General features: G+C 35.8%; 1 protein-coding gene across 1 annotated transcript in view; it reads left to right on the top strand.

Annotated features, from left to right (window-relative positions):
- Positions 1-18,086, top strand: part of LOC150096569 (retroviral integration site protein Fli-1 homolog) — a 164,142-nt gene that overhangs the window by 93,177 nt on the left and 52,879 nt on the right. The window contains exon 4 of the mRNA XM_090408640.1: positions 4,033-4,083. Coding sequence (XP_090264766.1) covers positions 4,033-4,083 — 51 coding nt within the window. The remainder of the gene's footprint in view (positions 1-4,032; positions 4,084-18,086) is intronic.

Raw genomic sequence — 18,086 nt, 5'->3', positions numbered from 1 at the left:
GTTCCTTTGAGGAGCAAAAAATCCGACTTTCAAGGAGGAAAAAATCCTCCACCTCAGCTCGAGACCGGATAACTCATCTTTGATTGAAAAAAACCTGATAAAGGCTTCTCACATCTAAGACGGGATTTGAACCCAGGTTTTTTCTAACCAAACGGCTCCGTCGAAAACAACTGAACTGCGGAGGCTGTGTATTTTTCCGACGGAGCTGTTCGGTTGAAAAGACCTGGGTTCAAGCACCGTATAGGAGTGAGGACCCTTTAACAGCCAATAATTATTGAATTTGTAGCAAATATTCTTCCATTACTTAAACCATTTTAGAACTGTTTTAAAACCTGTTAACAATAAGAAAACAAAAGAAAAATCATGCTACGCATAAGCCCGTAAATGTATATATGAATCAATATATTCGCCCGTAGAAGTTCCGTTAACAGGTGCATAAGACTCCCCTGATCCTGGAATAGAACAAGAACTAATTGGTATTCACAATATCTTTTCTGTTAGCGCTAAACTAATTATCAAAGCCAATAAATTATGACTTCAATTTGCATTGGAACACACGCGTGTTTCATCTTAATGCAATATCTGAAGCTGCTAAGCCTATTCGTAATAGCAAGGGGGGGGTAGAGTAAAGTGTGGGTCCGACGAAAGATATCTGAGTTGAAATCCCCTCAAAATCATTAACTGCAGTGGGCTATAATTTCATGTTAAAGGTGACAGTTGGAACCCACAGGGGTTTATTACCACACACGTACCGATAAAGGTGAAAAATAGTCAGTCACAGATCATCGAGGGATTAGATTCTGTTGCCTGTAAAGCCTTAATAGAGTCACTTCATAATGAAGGGGTGGATTAGGACAGTTAGGGGGGGGGGGATGTGAGGAGGAAAAAATGAAAGCGGTAGAGTGTGCAGTATTCAATTCTGGTGTGGATCTGATTGTTACAAAGTCTTCGACAATCCGCATGTTAGGCCTGTTTCCTGCAGGGACACAATATCCGGTAGTGACACCAGCATTAAACCGTCATACGCTTTGAAACCCGACATCAAATCTCTACCGGGACTGTTGCTCGCGGAACTAGAGGCGGACGGAAATTACTGTGCACACCCGTTGAGCAGACCCGGGGTCTTGTCGCTAACAAGACTAAATCCTTGATAGTAAATTACTCTGTTTATCATTTCGTGACTACTCAAAGCCTATAATCGCCCGGAGTAAAAATTAATGGGTCTGCTAACCTGCAATTAAGTTTTTAAATAAGTCAAACAACTGAAGGAAATGTGCTGATGTTGATGGGATCAGGAATTTGTTTTTGACATTGCGCAAATCAGAATTACAAAAGGCGGAGTGATGTTGATGCGATCAATTTAAATGATTAAGCCTAAAATCTTTTAACAATTTATTCATTAGAATGCGTGGAAAATTTATTATTAAAATACAGCAATGCTATCTCTAGATGGTCATTTTAAATGCTCACTGCGCATGCTCGGAAGAGACTCCTAGTTAATATAATTTTCCAATCACAGATATGAAAATTATGTATTCAAAAATTATGCACTGATTACTTAATCTTGTAAATATTTTCCAGTACTGGATACAGAATTTTTATTGTTAATAGATCTTCTAGATGACGTCTATAAGCACATAGAAGATTAAAAGCGGTTTTCAACACTAAGTACGAAAAACCAAAGAAAGCTATTTTACTCATAATTTATTTAAATAAATTTCAAACGTTTCTATCATTTTTACTACGCAATGAAGGGGATGGGGATAATTTTAAGTTCGTTATTTTTATTATTTATTTATTTTGAAATTCACTGGTGTGTGGAAATGGAGTGTTAATGAAGCTAAGGGCGCTAACTTACGGAATAAAAACTTAACCTCAACTTTTCTCAAGCATCCCCCCCCTAACAAACACAACGCCCCCAAAACCCTATGGGGGGGATACAGGAGTGCCTGTATGGCCTCCAGTGATATCTCCATCTCCATATCAATAACTAAACTCCTTTAACACAAAATATAAAGCCTGATTATCAAATCCCCAACTATTTGTATACAAATATTTGTATATATATATATATATATCTTATTTCTCTTTAATTTTTTTCTTTCTCTTATTGTACTCACGTTTTTTCCTAATTTCTATTTGTATACTTTCTCTAATCTGTCTTCTTGGCACCAATGTTTTTCTTTCTATTTAATTTTCTTCCTTTCTACCATTTTTAATTTATTTCCATTCCTTAGATTCTCCTATTAATCCAATAACTCACTGCCGTTCGTAAATTCCCTTTGCTAAAAATCTTATAAACCTGAAACCTTTCATCCGATACGCTCAAGCGGCATCTGGATGCTCTTGAGAGACCCCCCCCCCCTCTGCCCTTGTGAAATGCATTCTACAGAAGATTCTATAAGAGAGAGAAAGAAAGAAAGAAAGAGAGACAAAAGGTAGTTGTGACACATACGAGTCTAGTGCTTTATCTGGGGAACGTCTTTGCAAATGGCATTTCTTTCATTAAGCAAAGACTTCTTTCCTGTATAACAGGCAACAATTATGAATTCTTCAACGTGAACTGGAGGTAAAGTTTCCCAGTGTGCCATTCTCTCTCCGCTGCCATTCTACATCCACCTCTCTCTCTCTCTCTCTCTTTGCCATGTTCCTTACTGCGAGCGGTTGCTTTGCTCCTTTGATTGAGGAAATACCAAGTTCCTAGTTCCGGAGCCTTCTTACTGTGTTTCCGTCTATTGACAACGAAGAGGAAAAGTGTATTCCTTAGGAAGGAAATAAGCATAATTCATTAACATTGCCGGGGAACGCCGACTCGTGCATGCTCTGATTGGTGGCCGCGGTGCGGAAGAGCGGGAACAGATACTTGACACGCATGCCGGACGTCATAGGCCGTTCTCCACTGTGATTGGTTCGTTCCTGATCCCGGGGCTGAACGCGGTGTTGCGGTTGAAAGTTGCTATTAGTTGAACATTTATAAAGTGAGCAACGCTAATCGATCGAAACATGGTTGACATTTCAGCGGAAAGTCACCGAGAATTTAGAGGGGTGGTTTGCGTGTCTCCCCACTGCTCGGCCACGCAGACGCCTGGCGTTGTTGTGTGTGTGTGTATGTAGCCCGAAACGGTCGCTCGTTTTTCGCCTGTCTATCGTCGTAGCGTTCACCCTCACTCGTAAAATAACTAAAATTCGAGGCGGATGTCCTGCGGACTAAAAACCATCCCGATGACAATTGTCCACGATTCCGTGGACGACAGTGCTTAAGAAACAGAGAAAGATAGACAGAGAGAGAGAGAGAGAGGAGAAGTCGAACAGTGACACGTAGGAGCGTGACCTCTGACACCCGAACGACGACTCTCTCTCGGTGGGAGAATTTCGAGGCATCACTGCCCGACAGTGACCTTCCAGGCACTACCGTGCTTCAGCTTAGCCACCGTTCCTCCTCCTGCACGTGCACTGCATGCCGTGCCGCAGCAGCAGCAGCCGCCGCGAGTCCAGTGGACAACAGCGCCTGTAGCAGCGCAAAGTCTACCACCGTGGCTCGAGACGGTGATTGTCCTCATCAGCTCCCGTGCCGCTACGGGACGGCCGACGTTTACCGGCTGTGGATGCAAGGTAGCAAAGCGACGGACTTCGTACCTTACAGCAACGGCTCTCCCGTCGGCAATCTCCCCATGCTGTTCACCGGTAAATGTTTTTCTTTTGTATGTATTTGTGTGTGTTTATGTTAATCTCCACGCTAGGCTCTTAATTCTTTCAGTTGCGAGTTCACCAGCCTTCAAATCTAATCAGCTTAATTTAATAGCATCTATCTTTCTTCTTTCCCTTTCCCAAACCATTCCCCTGGAGTAAACCAATCTGTATTTATGTTTAGCTTCACGATAGTTACATTTCTCATTCGTTAAATGTATTCAGCTGTTGTACAAAATGCACCTGAAGAGAAAAATGTAGAGCTCTGGTAGAAAAGTATTTTAGTGTACTTAATTAGAAATATCCGTCTCTTATAATTAATAAAAGAATTCATTTGCATTCTAGAACCATCATATAAAGGAGCCTGGGGCTCGCCTTCGCCGACTCAAGCTCAAGGTAAGATTACTAATTTTATTATTTACGAATGTTTAGCTTAAGTTTACTTCTAATTACAAATGCTTAAACCGTCCTGTAAATTCCGCTTCTCTGCATAGCAGAAACGTATCGCGTGTTGGTAACAGTGAATGACTATATATTCGCAAGTTACAGAGCTGTTCTTACTTATGCTGTAGAATACAGTAAACATGATTCTTCGTAGGAATGTACTATAACGTATGTGCATAGCTATTATTGTAGTATTTCATATGCATGACATCTTTTTTGATTAATTAGGAAATAAAATTAAACCATATCGTACTGGTACTACAAGAAATGAAAGAAATGCCCTTTTTTTAAATTTATTTTTTAAAATTTTACTCTTCTGCATTAGGACAGTTTTAATTAAATGATTTAACATAGATTGAAAACAGAATAAGTTCAATTAGAAGAAATATATAGAGTTGGGTTTACTTTATATTGTTTTTAACTTGTGGAGAGGTTCTCCAAAATAACTTGGTAGCAATTACAGTAAACATTATTTTCAAGTGTTATCTTTATGTTATTCTTCAAGAAAAATAATATGAAATATATAATATGTTAATCACTGGGATTACTAACATTCATCCTACCATCCTAAGCTGTAAACAAATTCCAATCTCTCTATTCTTAAAAGAACAGAGAGATTGGATTTATGTGTTCTTAAAAGAACACATCAACCATGCAGTGAGTATAACGCAAGATACTGTTTAAGTTTATTTGCGCAAGATTTCATTGAGAGAAATATGACAATTATTTTTGGTAGCGTATGTCATATGTTTATTTAACCGCTATCCCATAAAAGAAGTTGATGATGCTCTTTTTATTGATGCAACTTTTGATGCTCTTTTTTATTGATGTACTATAGGAAATCTCTTTTAAGATTCAATGCAAACCCTTTATGCCTGTTCAAATTTTAATTTGCAAATCTCAAACTTGCGATGAGTTAATTAAAAGGATACTTTGAACATTATTGAATACGCTCGCTAGAAAAATAATAGGAAGAGTTAGGATTTTCGAAAATCCTTGACCTTGCTACAAGTGAGAAGAAAAAGCAGAGTTTAATATAATTTTAATATTTTGTTTATCTATAAATCAACAGAGTATGTTTGTTTTTAAGTAGTTTCGTGATACTCACTATACAAAGTTGTTTATAAAAAATAAGTGCTTAGTTAAAATAAAATGTCACGCTTTAATTCTGTTAAATGTTGGCATTTGTTCAATTAACTAAACGAAATGAAATTGACTTTTAAGCCAATCATTCTACGCAACGTCTAAGGACGTGTCTCATTCATATTGTCCTTGACTTCATGAATAGACTTGAACTTGCAGAAAGGCATTTTTCGGTATATGTGGATTCTAAAATAAACAACTTTTGCTAAATCATAGTGGATAAGAGAAGGTTGTTCTGAATTTCTAAAGTTTGTTTGTTTTTTCCCATTTCAACTCGAACATATTTTTTGAATCTGCGTCATGTTGCATTGCAAACATGAATAGTTCCATTTTCAAAAATTGTATTTTTCCCATGCATAAATACAACTAGAATAATATTAGTTGGAATTTCTCCTATTTTTCAGTTTCGAAATGAATAGTTGTTAATTTAAGTCAGCCACATCTTAAGTTTGTCTACCTTCGTTAGACTTTTTAATTACTAATTATTTTTTCTGTAAAAAGCAATACTGTGAATGATCCTAAACGTTAAATTATCAGTGATTCGTTTTATGCATTTAGCCAAAAGCACCAAGTAAGAAATTCTATTACTAGAAAAACAATTTAGCATTAAAGAGCTAACCACGTCGCTACGCTGTACTTAAAGATACGCCATGAACATCACACCCAGAACATAATAGTAGAGCGAAATTGTTGTGCGTAAATATAGACAACAATGTGAACGTTATCTTCTTTTGATGACAAGATTCCTTGATTAATATTCAAGAAATGTTTTGTCTTAATCCAATGCTTGTTCAACATTCTCGGAAAATAAACTGAATCAACAAAATATGAAAAGAAATTACTTCTCAACTTCGGCTTATTCCAACATCATCCGTTGTTAAAAATTCTTCTTTTAACATCTTGCGCATAATTAATTGTGAATGAAAGCGTTGTTATATGTCTGTTAATAAACCCAAAGCAATAAGTCTCGTGAAAAGGGGTATAATGTATTCTTATACACTTTTACAGTACGATTTGTAAAGCTTTATATTTCAGACCCTTCCAATAAACTGTCTGAATCGTTTTAAGAAATAAAATCTCATATTATTCAAAGAATAAATTTAAAACACTCTCACAGTAAATGCTAATGGATTCTGTTCGTTCAGCTCAACGTAATACTTTATCTTTCCTCTTGATTTAAAAGAAATTATTCTGGAGGTCAGATCATACAGCATATTGTTCGCATTCGGAGCATATCGGTTGGGATTGTTCATGGTATCGCGACACAGCAAACATATGGAAAGCCCTTATTCTTATTCATCTGGTAAATCGCTACACCGATTCTGAATTTTACATCTTGAACTGTGTTTATCTGCGTCATTATTAACTAATAGCATCGCTGAAATTAAAAATAAAAAAAACTAGTAGGAAATAAATATGATATCTTTTTAGTCTAATACTCTAAGTAAATTATAAAAATTTTAAGAATTATATTTGTAAGTATTATATTTAATGCAAATTATATAGTTTCTTTTTTAAATATTTACATTATTCTAAAAAATTTCCTATAAAATTTAGACACCATTTTTTATTAAAGATATTTATTAACTTATTTGTTGCTAACGTTCGCTTATTGTTTCGGTTCTTGCTTGTAATCGCTGAATATGTTATTAATTATCTAGTAAATTAAAGAGTTTTAAAATAAAATATTTAGATGTTTGTGGATAATCTCGTTCCTCTCACTACTGATATATACATTAATGGTATACGAACACCCAAACAACTATTGACTTCTTAAATACTTTATAACATCGCTATGAAAAGTGAAGCTTGTGAGATCATATAAATGTTATTTTAAATAAATCGTTGTATCTATGACGAATTGATCTTTTGAAGAGTGTACAAACTTGAAGGTTTAAATGATGGAGTAATACATTGAAGGAGTTGTTTTATATTTGGAGTTGTTTATCTTACTAGCAGTAGTTGGTTTATATTATGTTACGCTAATAGAATTGGCTTAACTATCGAACTTTATCTGACGCAATACTGGTATAAATATGTATTCTTATGGAAATTTGAAATATCGTTAAATAAAAGGTTGATAGACAATTATTATCGAATAGAAAATGGATAAACAAGTTTACCTTTAAAATGTTCGACGTCTCGAAAATATGTCTTTGGTATTTTATCTTAAAAGACAGGGATTTCGCCTAACTTTCGTCTATCTGTTTTCAAATAGTACGGACGAAACAGACTTTCAAACGTGTTGGCGCTCATCAGAAACAGGAAGAAATCAAAATAATTCAATCTCATGTTTGAAAGATTTGTGTCTCTCATGAGTTGACAATCATGATTATTGAAGCACGATTGTGTTTTTCCTTCAAATTATTGTTAATTAACCTCTGAACGTTTTATTGGCAAATGACACAACTCTCAAAGATGAACTGCTGCGGGATATTTAGATTCTGTTTTGATCATTGGTGATAAAGGAAACAATAGTTCGAACGTAGTTGTGTTCAGGCCAAAGAAATCCTCAATCTATTAAGCAACGTACTAATTAGAAGAGCGAATATCTCATTCTTGGGTATAGTGTGTGTGTATTTCACGCAAAACAATACCAAGGCACCTCGCATGTCAAAATTTGTACTCTCGTAAGCACTGTCACTTTCAAAACTTTTACTTTATTATCCTTTCTTTTAATAATTCCCCTCTCCCTCATAAGAAGCAGCTTTCAGGGAAAAAATCATTAAAATGGCACATAACAGAATAAATTTACTAATTTCCCTTTGATTTGGAATTAACAACGTTTAACTGTGAAGCAGTAAGAAAACTGGTACAAGCATACACGTGGTTCTCTTAACAACAACTTGATAATGTTCGGCAAAGACTATTTACTGTAGATCTTATGTTGCTAAAGCAACGAAAGTTGCGAGGCGAGTCCTTTACTTTGTAGAGTTGGTGTTCTCTGAGAAGTTTACATTATGCGGTTGGTAAAATTAATTGTGAAGTCCTTATATATGTTATTAGTCTCATAGAAGGGATTCTAAATCCAGTCTTTATACTCTGAAAGTATCGTCTAAACTTCCTTGCGCTTAGTGTAAGCGGGAATATCACAAAATGTTTGTTACGTGTTCACTCAAATATCAAGAGCTTTGTTTAAAGGCGCAACAATACTTTGCTCAAGGCATCCCTCAAAGGAAATATTAATATGGTTCTCAAAATAGAATTTCTCTCACTTGAATTTCTCTACCTAAACGAAAAGTAAACTATATCTTACGATGACAATCTCACTGCTAAAAAACTCTTGCCAAACACAATAAAACGAACGAAGGCATAACGTAATATGAAGATTATGACATCGAATCTTAAAAAAAGAACTTTAAAATAGTTGCTGTTATGCAAACAATTACACATTAGATCGATTGATCAGACTATTGTATCATTTAAGAGTCTCCGCAGCTAATTCGGTAGTGACATTGAAAATGCCGCCCTTTAGCTGGAAAACGAACCCAACTAGAACGCGAAGATTCTTCCTCATAAGGGTTTTTCAACTGAAGATTAGATAGCTAGGCTCATACAAAGTTTTTTCCTTCTAGAAAATTGGCTTTTTTTTTTATCCAGCAAAAACAGATAAACCAGCCAGGTAATAGACGACATTGACAGAAAAAGCATGCAGCGCCCTCTCAGTGCATTAATTATTTCTGAAGCAAGTTATCGGGCCATAACAGACTCGAACCCCGTGCGTAAGATGTAAAGGGAAGATAAGGAGGGATTCTATCAGTTATATCAATACAATAACATACATTTCTTAACCCCAGCATTGGATTCTAAATAAAAGTAAACACATTTTGACAATTGAGGAGAGGATGCAGCAACTCAGTCTGTTAGCTGCGTGTGTTCTCCAGGTCAATTGGCGTGTTTTTCGGGATGAAAAGCTCTTACACTCCGTAGCTCATCTTAAGTTGAAAAACCTTTATTAAGTTCTACAAATGCTATATGAGATTAGAATTCCGATGAGTCCAACCAAAGGGCATCGTCCATACCCGCTGAGCTAAAGAATCTAATCAGCACAATCTCTGCTAGGGCTTTTATCTTGACATCTCCTACACCATTACGTTGAACTGTGTAGTTTGTTAACACCCAGTGACCTTTCTAAAGTATAATGAATTACTCTCTAGAGAACTTTCTATCAATAGTTTTACTAAGTAATTATCCGAAGTTCAGAAGACATTCGACCTGCGGGGCTACTTTTAATAGCGTTACCGACTAAATGAAATTTACAAAACAGATTAAAGGTAAAAAAAAAAAAAAAGAAAGCGATCACAAGAAATAGAAATCTGAATCGCTTCTGACTACCGTTATCTTCAAGAAAAAATCATAAAATCAGCGAAATAAATAAAAGGGACTTTGTTGAATGTTAATTAACAAATGCACTTTAAATAGAATCTGAAATGCCGCAATATATTGGGAAAATCTAACAGTCACAGAGTGCATATAAAAAGTAAAAGTGCAAATCCGACAGTACATTTTAGTTAAGTGAACTATCACTAGGGGCGCACTTGTTTATATTAATAACTTTATTATAATTATTTTAGTTAAGTGAACTCTCACTAGGGGCGCACTTGTTTATATTAATAACTTTATTATAATTATTTTAGTTAAGTGAACTCTCACTAAGGGCGCACTTTTTAATATTAATAATTTTATTATAATTATTTTAGTTAAGTGAACTCTCACTAAGGGCGCACTTTTTAATATTAATAATTTTATTAAAATTATTTTAGTCAGTATTTATTATGTATTTTGCGTTATAATATATTAAAAGATTGGAAATGCAGTCTGAGTTATTCCAATTTCATTCGTATTTATCGTGTGTTTTTTTTCCCTTCTAATATTTCTTTAGGTGTATTTTACACAGAAATTTTCTTTTTAGTTCTCTTCATCCACTTTCGATTTACGTCGAAAAATGTACTCCATTAAATCTTGTGTCGATTCTTCCTGCAGGATCAGTTGTGTTGCGGTGGAGCAGTTCCCAGAGCCGGGAGAATGACAGTGTCATGTATGCTGTTCTGGGAATGAGGTTTAGCACGCGACAAAATTTATCATACATTAGATTGCTGTTTCTAATTAATTCCAGGAACAGACCCGTGTTAAATATGGCAAATGATGGGAAGTGATTTGAACGTTGTGAGAATGCTAAATAAGTCTACTGGTAGATGCCATCGCTTGAAGGCTAAATGAGATAACATCGTATTTAGACGGTTAAAGGTTAGGCTTGTATAAGCACAGCCTGAAGCCACGAAATTTCAAAGTGATCCGTTAAAGAATAACATATTTAGTGACTGCATGCTTCACCAACTGCACATCTCGTGAACACGATCTAATTGTGATGTCATTAATGGTTCACCAAGCTGTTGTATGAATAAGTTGCAATACAAATTCTTTACTTATGAACATTCCTTCCTAACAATAACACATAAAACCGAGAAGTTTTTTTTTCATTTTTGCTAGATCGGTCATAATCAAAAGCAAAAATGCTTTTCATATTCCCCGTCTCTAAAGATAATGTATGGATAGCGTAATATTGGGCTATAAGCCCTGATTATGGCAGGAGAGTAACAGCAGTAGCCAAGCCTCAGTTAAAACTTTACTGGCTACAACATTGACATTCATTACCTTCCCTGGATAACCATTTTAGTCGCCTCGTACGACATGCATGGGCTGCAGTGGAGCTGTTCTTATCCCGGCCACCACTTCTACCACACAGGGAGTGGGAAATGCTTGATCAGGCATATATTATATAATGTCGCTGTATACATTATTCTGAATGGTGTGTTTGGTGTGACAATAATAATTTTTGTAATTCTTTATTTTTCATAATTTACTTTATCTTTTATTATTTTCTAAATGTTTTCAAAAATAATTTAAATATTTCTAAAATATTAAAAGTATGATTTTCTTTTATGACCGAAGTCAACATTTTGAGAAACCACTAAACTTCAAAAAAGCTAAACATTGAGCACCCAACTCAAAGAATATCCTAAAACAAAACATATTTCATTCCTACACTCAAATCAGTTTTCTTATTTACTTTAACAGGAAACAAATCTTTCCCTCAGCATTATTCGAAGACCCGTTTCGATAGAGTTAGTTCGAAAACAACCTACCTTCTACCAGCAATTGGATCAACCCGGAATAGTCCGCATTTGCTAAATTCATCCCAACCGTCCTCTAATAACTGCATTAAGTGCTACAAGAGCATATAACAGATCGACAATTATTAAATTATAACCCTTTAATTCGTTTTGTTCAGTTTAATAGCATTCCTCACTGTCATTTGTCTTGTAGCTACAGACTTTTCTTTCTGAGTACTGTCTCTGATTTCTAAACCAGAAGTCCCCCAGTTGGCCGACTCACTGTGTTATACGTTTATCACGTTTTGTGAGCAGAGTTCACTTACCAAATTCAGTTACTTCAATGAAAAATTGATTTTTATAGCATTGGCTGCTACATATTGAGTTCGCTCGCTACATGTTAGGATTTTATCAGCATGCGATATGGGTTTTTTTTCAACCGTAGTTGAGTGAGCTCTGTCTCAGACGAAAGTGGAAAGATCTGTTCTTCCACAAAATAAGTGCATCAACTGATGAACACAATGAAGGAACAAAATACAACATTCAGCTTAGCTATTCTACGAGTTAATTTCAAACAACTGAAACCTACGAGATATATTATGGCGAACTTTACAGCATTACTGCATAGTGTGTGTGTGTGTGTGTGTGTGTGTGTGTGTGTGTGTGTATGGAAGAGAGATACTATACAGCTATCAGGCACAGAGATAAATGGTCACAATTGCAGCTATATAAAAGGTTGATTATTCCAGTGGAAGTTTATCCACTGGAATAATCAACATCATTTAAAGACATGTTTAAGTAATACAAATATTTTGATTGCTTTGTTTTTACGGGAGATATCCACTTAAGTATTCATCAAGCGCTTCCAGATACAGATTCTAATCCCCTAGTTCTTAGTAGATTAGATCTTAATCCATATTCCAGAGGTCCTCCTGAGTATGCACACAATTGGTATAAATCACTTAAGTTCAGTTTAGACGGACCAACCATTTTAATTCCCGACGTTATGGCTGTTTCTTCTTATGTATTCTCAAGCTGATTTGTCCATTTGGGAATAACGGAGTTTGTCGAGAGGGAAACTTAATACCCCCCCCCCCTTCTATAATGACAACATTGTTGAACGTTCCTTTTCAAAATGTCAGTAGCACGAGGAAATGTTTATCGTGGCAATGACAAGAATTGAAGCAAGGGTATTTTAACAACCACGAAAAAGTGTTAAGCCGTTTGTCTTCCAAATCCTACGTAAACCCTAGGGCTGTCTTAAAAGACATGCATATTATTTTCGAAGAATATGAAAAGCCATTGGATGACCAACATAGACTACGCACATTCCAATAATCAGAACCCAGTCTTCCTGGTAGTGAAAAACCTTATTGCCGCTGCTCAAAACACGGACGCTTCTACGGCTTCGGAACGTGCGATACTCATTGGCACAACCCAAGAACTATTTCTTATTCTCTCATCATTCGAGCAATCTTAGCTCATTGAAAGATGGCGGCACTAGATTCTACTTTAAAGTCGCTAACTGGCTAACCAGCGCGTGTGGAGGCTCAACCAAGTCTTCTAATTATCTCACTAACCTCCGTGTTACATATACCAAGAGCACGGACAAGCCACCGTAACCGGACGCTGTGGCTTTACGGGTGTAACCACGCCGCGTCCGGCTTGCGCAACAGAAAAGGCTTACAACTCCGCCCCAGCATCATCCTGATCCAAAGGCGCCGGTCCCAATTTCCGACAGTCAATCTAATTTCCTCCCTTCAGTTTTCGCATCCACATTTCCCTCTCATCGCATTCCCATATTCAACCCCCCCCCCTCGCACTTTTCCTCCCGTGCCCTCACACAAGCCGTAAATGTGTTTTTGGCCACTCAATTTCCAAATGTTCATTACTCTCTTAACAGCCCGTAGATTGTGTGTCGTGTTTCTCCTTCGTGTTGACGTCAGAGGCCCGAGAATCATTCTCCACCACTTGTTTCGTTAGCAATAAAATCTGTGGTTTCGACATCGCTCGAATTCTTAGCTCATCGGCATGTAATTAAATACTTTCAAAATTGCTTTGCTTCTCGTATAATGCATTTAGCGAAGCAAAGCTGATGAATGTAAAGAGGAAACATTCTGCTTACAAAAATCTCCAAAACCCCGACTTGTGTTGGTTTATAGCGCGTGTATAATAAATACATGCGAGAATTTTAAATATTTAGATTGCAAGCTATTTCGAACCTTCAAAAATTCCATTGCTGTTTGATGAGCGCTAATATTGCGAAAGCGCTCAGAAAGACAGATTATGTTTCTTTGATAAATATCATTTCGAAAACTGCTTACAAGACAAAATTTATAAACAAAAATGCATTCAATCTCAATATAAATTAAAGAGTAGTGTGAAGGAATGTGTAAAGGGAGAGTTTCAATTTTCATCATATTTTGGAGGGTGTTCGTTAAGATGTTTTTTTTTTTTTTTTCAAAAATGCTTTTCGTCATCTACTATGCAAGGACATTCACTTTTCCCATTAAGGAACTTCTCATTTTATTTTTTAGTTTACGAATGACTTGTTCGTCCGTCAAAAGATTCAAATACTTTTTATGTAGCTTTTCTGCGATTCCATAAAAACACTGACACTGAGACAAATTCGATCCAATTGCGTTTCTAGACTCGAGAACTTGACAAGGAAACGAATAATGAAAGAAAAGGGAAACAAAAAAATCCTTTCTCTTATGATAAATGGCTGACATGAGAGATGGAGACGATTTCGACGGTGCTTCTGAATAAATTTAGTCTGTTGTCTAACATACCACACCTGATATGAAATTTATTCTTTATATTGAAGTTATTTTTAAGGACGGCAGCTTAAAATGACTAATAGAAAATCCGAAGACAAGAAAACATATCTATGATGCTGTGGTATAATGTTCTGTCATTTCTTTATCTGACAAACATCTAAAACTACGTATTTTTCTTCTTTTGTGTAAATAATGTTTCTATTATAAATTAAAAAACAGAAAATATTAGTAATATATGTGATAATTGTTATTTGATATGCTTATAAAGCCCAAAGATTCATCGAAAAATATTATACACCATTTAATTTACCATATATATACTTTATACATATGAATGGAATGAATATTTGATGGTTGTGGAGGGAGGGATTCATTCAATCCAATACCCTTGGAGGGTAACGGATTACGATGCTGTAGCCAATGAAGTTCTAACTGAGGCTCGGCTATTGCTGTTACCCTCCTGCCATGATCAGAGCTTTAAATGCTCAATAAGACCTTATCCCTACACTGTCCTCTACAGATAACGGGGAATATGAAAAGCATTCTTGCTCCGCCCCTTTAAGCCAGTCCTTATATAAGATATAAGGATTTGATAGTTGTAGTAATCATTACGAAAATGTTTTGAAAATTTGTTGGCAGAACCTTTGTTATGATCGACTATATATATATATATACATACACATTCTGAGATTAAGGCGGATGTCTGTCCAATGAATGACATATGTTTGTCTCTCCATCCAAAGATGACTCAGTACATTGCTTAGGGATTTACGGGTATTTTTAATACATCTAGCTTGCCATTTCTTTGCTTCAAACCCCTAAGAGTAGGTTTATATGTTTATAAATATGTGTTCACTGTCTATTCCCACTTGCGGGTTTAAAAAAAAAACGTGTACTACCTCAGTATAAGACAAGCTAATCTCTGAAATACTGCAGAATTCATAGATTGTAATAATGTTTCATGTACATATTCAAACTCCATTTTATATAAAATGGGATATATTAGGTACTCATTAACCTCAAAATATTTTAGTTTTGACACTAAACTTACTGGAAAAAAATATGGCCTCTTAAAATAATTTTAAAATGTCAGTTAATTCTTCAATCGATTCAAAAATTATATTAAACTATTCCTTCTCTCGGAGTGCCAGGTCTGATTAAATGTTTGTGCATTTACTATTATTATATGCATCGAAAGCAGACGGCAATGAAATCGTAGAATTCGAAGTTCATGCTTATAGCGAGAGAGAGAATGAGGAGAGGGTGTATTTTTCGCGTGAGCTTCTCGAAAAAACATTTATCAAATTCTGAAACGTTCCAAGTCTTTGGGTGACATTCTTAAGTACTTTCTACAAATCATGGCGTCGACAGAAAACCGGAAGGAAGGGTTTCTTCCTGTGTAGATATATTCCTCTGATCTTGAGCTTCCTGAGGCTACTTCCGTTTCCTGAAATGATCGGGAGTCATCATCTCTATCTTCCTTCCGTTTGTGTGCAAGTGTCGTATATCCTTGTAACTATGGAAACGTCTTACATCTTATAATCCTGCTTGTTCTCAAGAAAGAAATGGATCACAATTTGGATGAGACAAAACACGATCATATAAAGAAACAGAAAGAGGTAATAATTTCGTATTTCGACGATTTTCTCCTCCTATTAAGTTAGCTTTGGGCCGCAAATTAACCTTTTTTCTCCTCCCTCTATTTCATCTCCAAGTTCACGGATCATTTAACTCAAAGGTCACAGGATTGTCCTTCCAGGGTAAAGGTTAGTCACATTTCTAACAAACACACGATTACTATCATTTTGCAATACCAGTCACGTGACATTTCGTGTCAAGGGAACGGCGCTAACAGTATATTTAGCTGCAAGTCGGTGTCCTATGTCACGCATACCTTTCCGCTGTATTTACTTACGAGGTATGCCAAGAGGTGGAACTGAAGCAGCATGGAACGAGATGATGTTATAACCTCGTTGCAAATGTGCACAGGAATATCTGTTTGCATTATCCATTTTAATAAAACTCATCATCCAAAATAAAAGCTACCCATTTCCAAAGGAGTCTCCTATCATTTAAAATGTACTGTTATGAAAGCAGCGGCCAAACATAACATACACTTAAAACAGGTTTAAAATAAAGTATCCATGCAGCTTTCAAGTTGTTGAAGTGGAGCAAATCACTTTTATCTCTGTAATTTAGAAATAATGATGTATAAACTTCCTGTAATGCTTATACTATTATATTGTTCGATAAAGAAATTGGAAAATATCAATGGATTAAAACCATATCTAATACAGCTTTTCATTAGAGTGATCAGATATTCCATACTACATTTTGTGTGTGTGTGTGTGTGTGAGAGAGAGAGAGAGAGAGAGAGAGAGAGATTATAAAAATATGCTCTTCATGTTACAGTATTATTTTCTGATCATCTCACACGGCTGTGTTGTTCGAATGCAAACTCCCAATCAGACTATTTGCAATTAAAACTATTTTTATAATCTTAATGCTGTCATCACTTTACAGGACAACAGTGAGATTATCACATTGTTCTTGTTCCCTTTCTCTAATCCTGAATTAATAGAAAAACGTATAATTTTGGTGATAAAAATTATCTTATATTTAATTTAAATACCCAGCGAAGTTATAGTAAATCTCCGAATATCAATTTCATCCAAGACTTGTTAATCGTTACTGCGCTACTATTCCTGAAAAAGAAAATTTTCAGTCCCAAAAGAACGGAGATTAACTTGAAAATTGTGAAAGCTCCTCCTGTTAAGGTTTTCACATTCTCCTATTCAGTTTCGCAATGCAGATAAAAATCCTGACAATCATGTTCATGATATATTGAAATTTCATTCTTCTTTCTTTCTCTCTCTCTCTCTCTCTGTGTGGGTGTGTGTGTGGGTGTGGAAGTCTTCTTCAATACAACCAAATGGTTCCTCTCACAAGGCGTATCGTGTTCAGGAAGAGTTGAAAAAATCAAAACTTATCGAGCCTTATCTCGTTGAAGAATCGCGAACCATTTAGACAACAAGAACGCCCATTTGTTAATTACCATAACAGCGTCTGGATGTTATTTTTGCTAACTCGGTTCACAAACTTCTTAAGAAGCTTGTGAATCATCTGAGAAGGCCATTTCGGTTGTTTTTTTTTTCCAGTCAAATATGCACCGCTTCTTTGAGTTAATCAAAGAAAATGCATTTGTTGGAAGACAAAAAAGATGGCAATCACTTGGTGAGGATAAAAAAATGAAATTAAAAGTTAAGTTATAAAAGTGATCCATTGGTGCTAAAGATGGCGCCTCTCACAGTATAAAGATTCCTAATAAATATATTACAGCTGAAAAAAGAGAATTACTGACAAACATCTGATAACAGTATTGTTGTTCAATAACAATACAAATGGAAATTTAAAGCTCCACGCGACACAAGCAGTGGAAACTAGGAAAACACATTGTTTATCTACCAATTAAATGCGGTTATCTTAAGAGCGCACTGACAAGCTGTATTATATTATTCTTAAATGTAAGCATTTGTATTTAGATTTCGCCTCATACATTCTATGAGTGCCATTTTAGTATTTCACTGCTTTTTATACTTGCTCATCGATTCTTAACAACAAATAATATGATGAAATGTAGTTAGCTGCTTGGAGCATCAACATAGAGGACCTTATTATTTGCATGAGCATTGAAGCAAATCATGAAATCATGTTATCGCTGATAGTTGCTTGTTTTTCTCGCAGAAAGATCGCGCATAAATATTAACCGAGCATGAAATTCACGCGGTTCACTGGAAAGCTAATACGAATCACCGCGACAATGCATAACTAACGACTCATCTCACAGCCAACTCGCGAATCTCCGATATAAAGCTGATCGTAGGACAACAGGGGGTTTGCCGTCATCACGAGAAAAATG

Source organism: Typopeltis vanoorti, chromosome 18 (genome assembly GCF_054136105.1).
Source record: "Typopeltis vanoorti isolate ZY-2024b chromosome 18, IOZ_Tvanoo_1.0, whole genome shotgun sequence".
Lineage (NCBI taxonomy): Eukaryota > Metazoa > Arthropoda > Arachnida > Uropygi > Thelyphonidae > Typopeltis > Typopeltis vanoorti.
The sequence above is the reverse complement of the archived record's forward strand: the minus strand, read 5'-3'. Positions and strand labels throughout refer to the sequence as shown.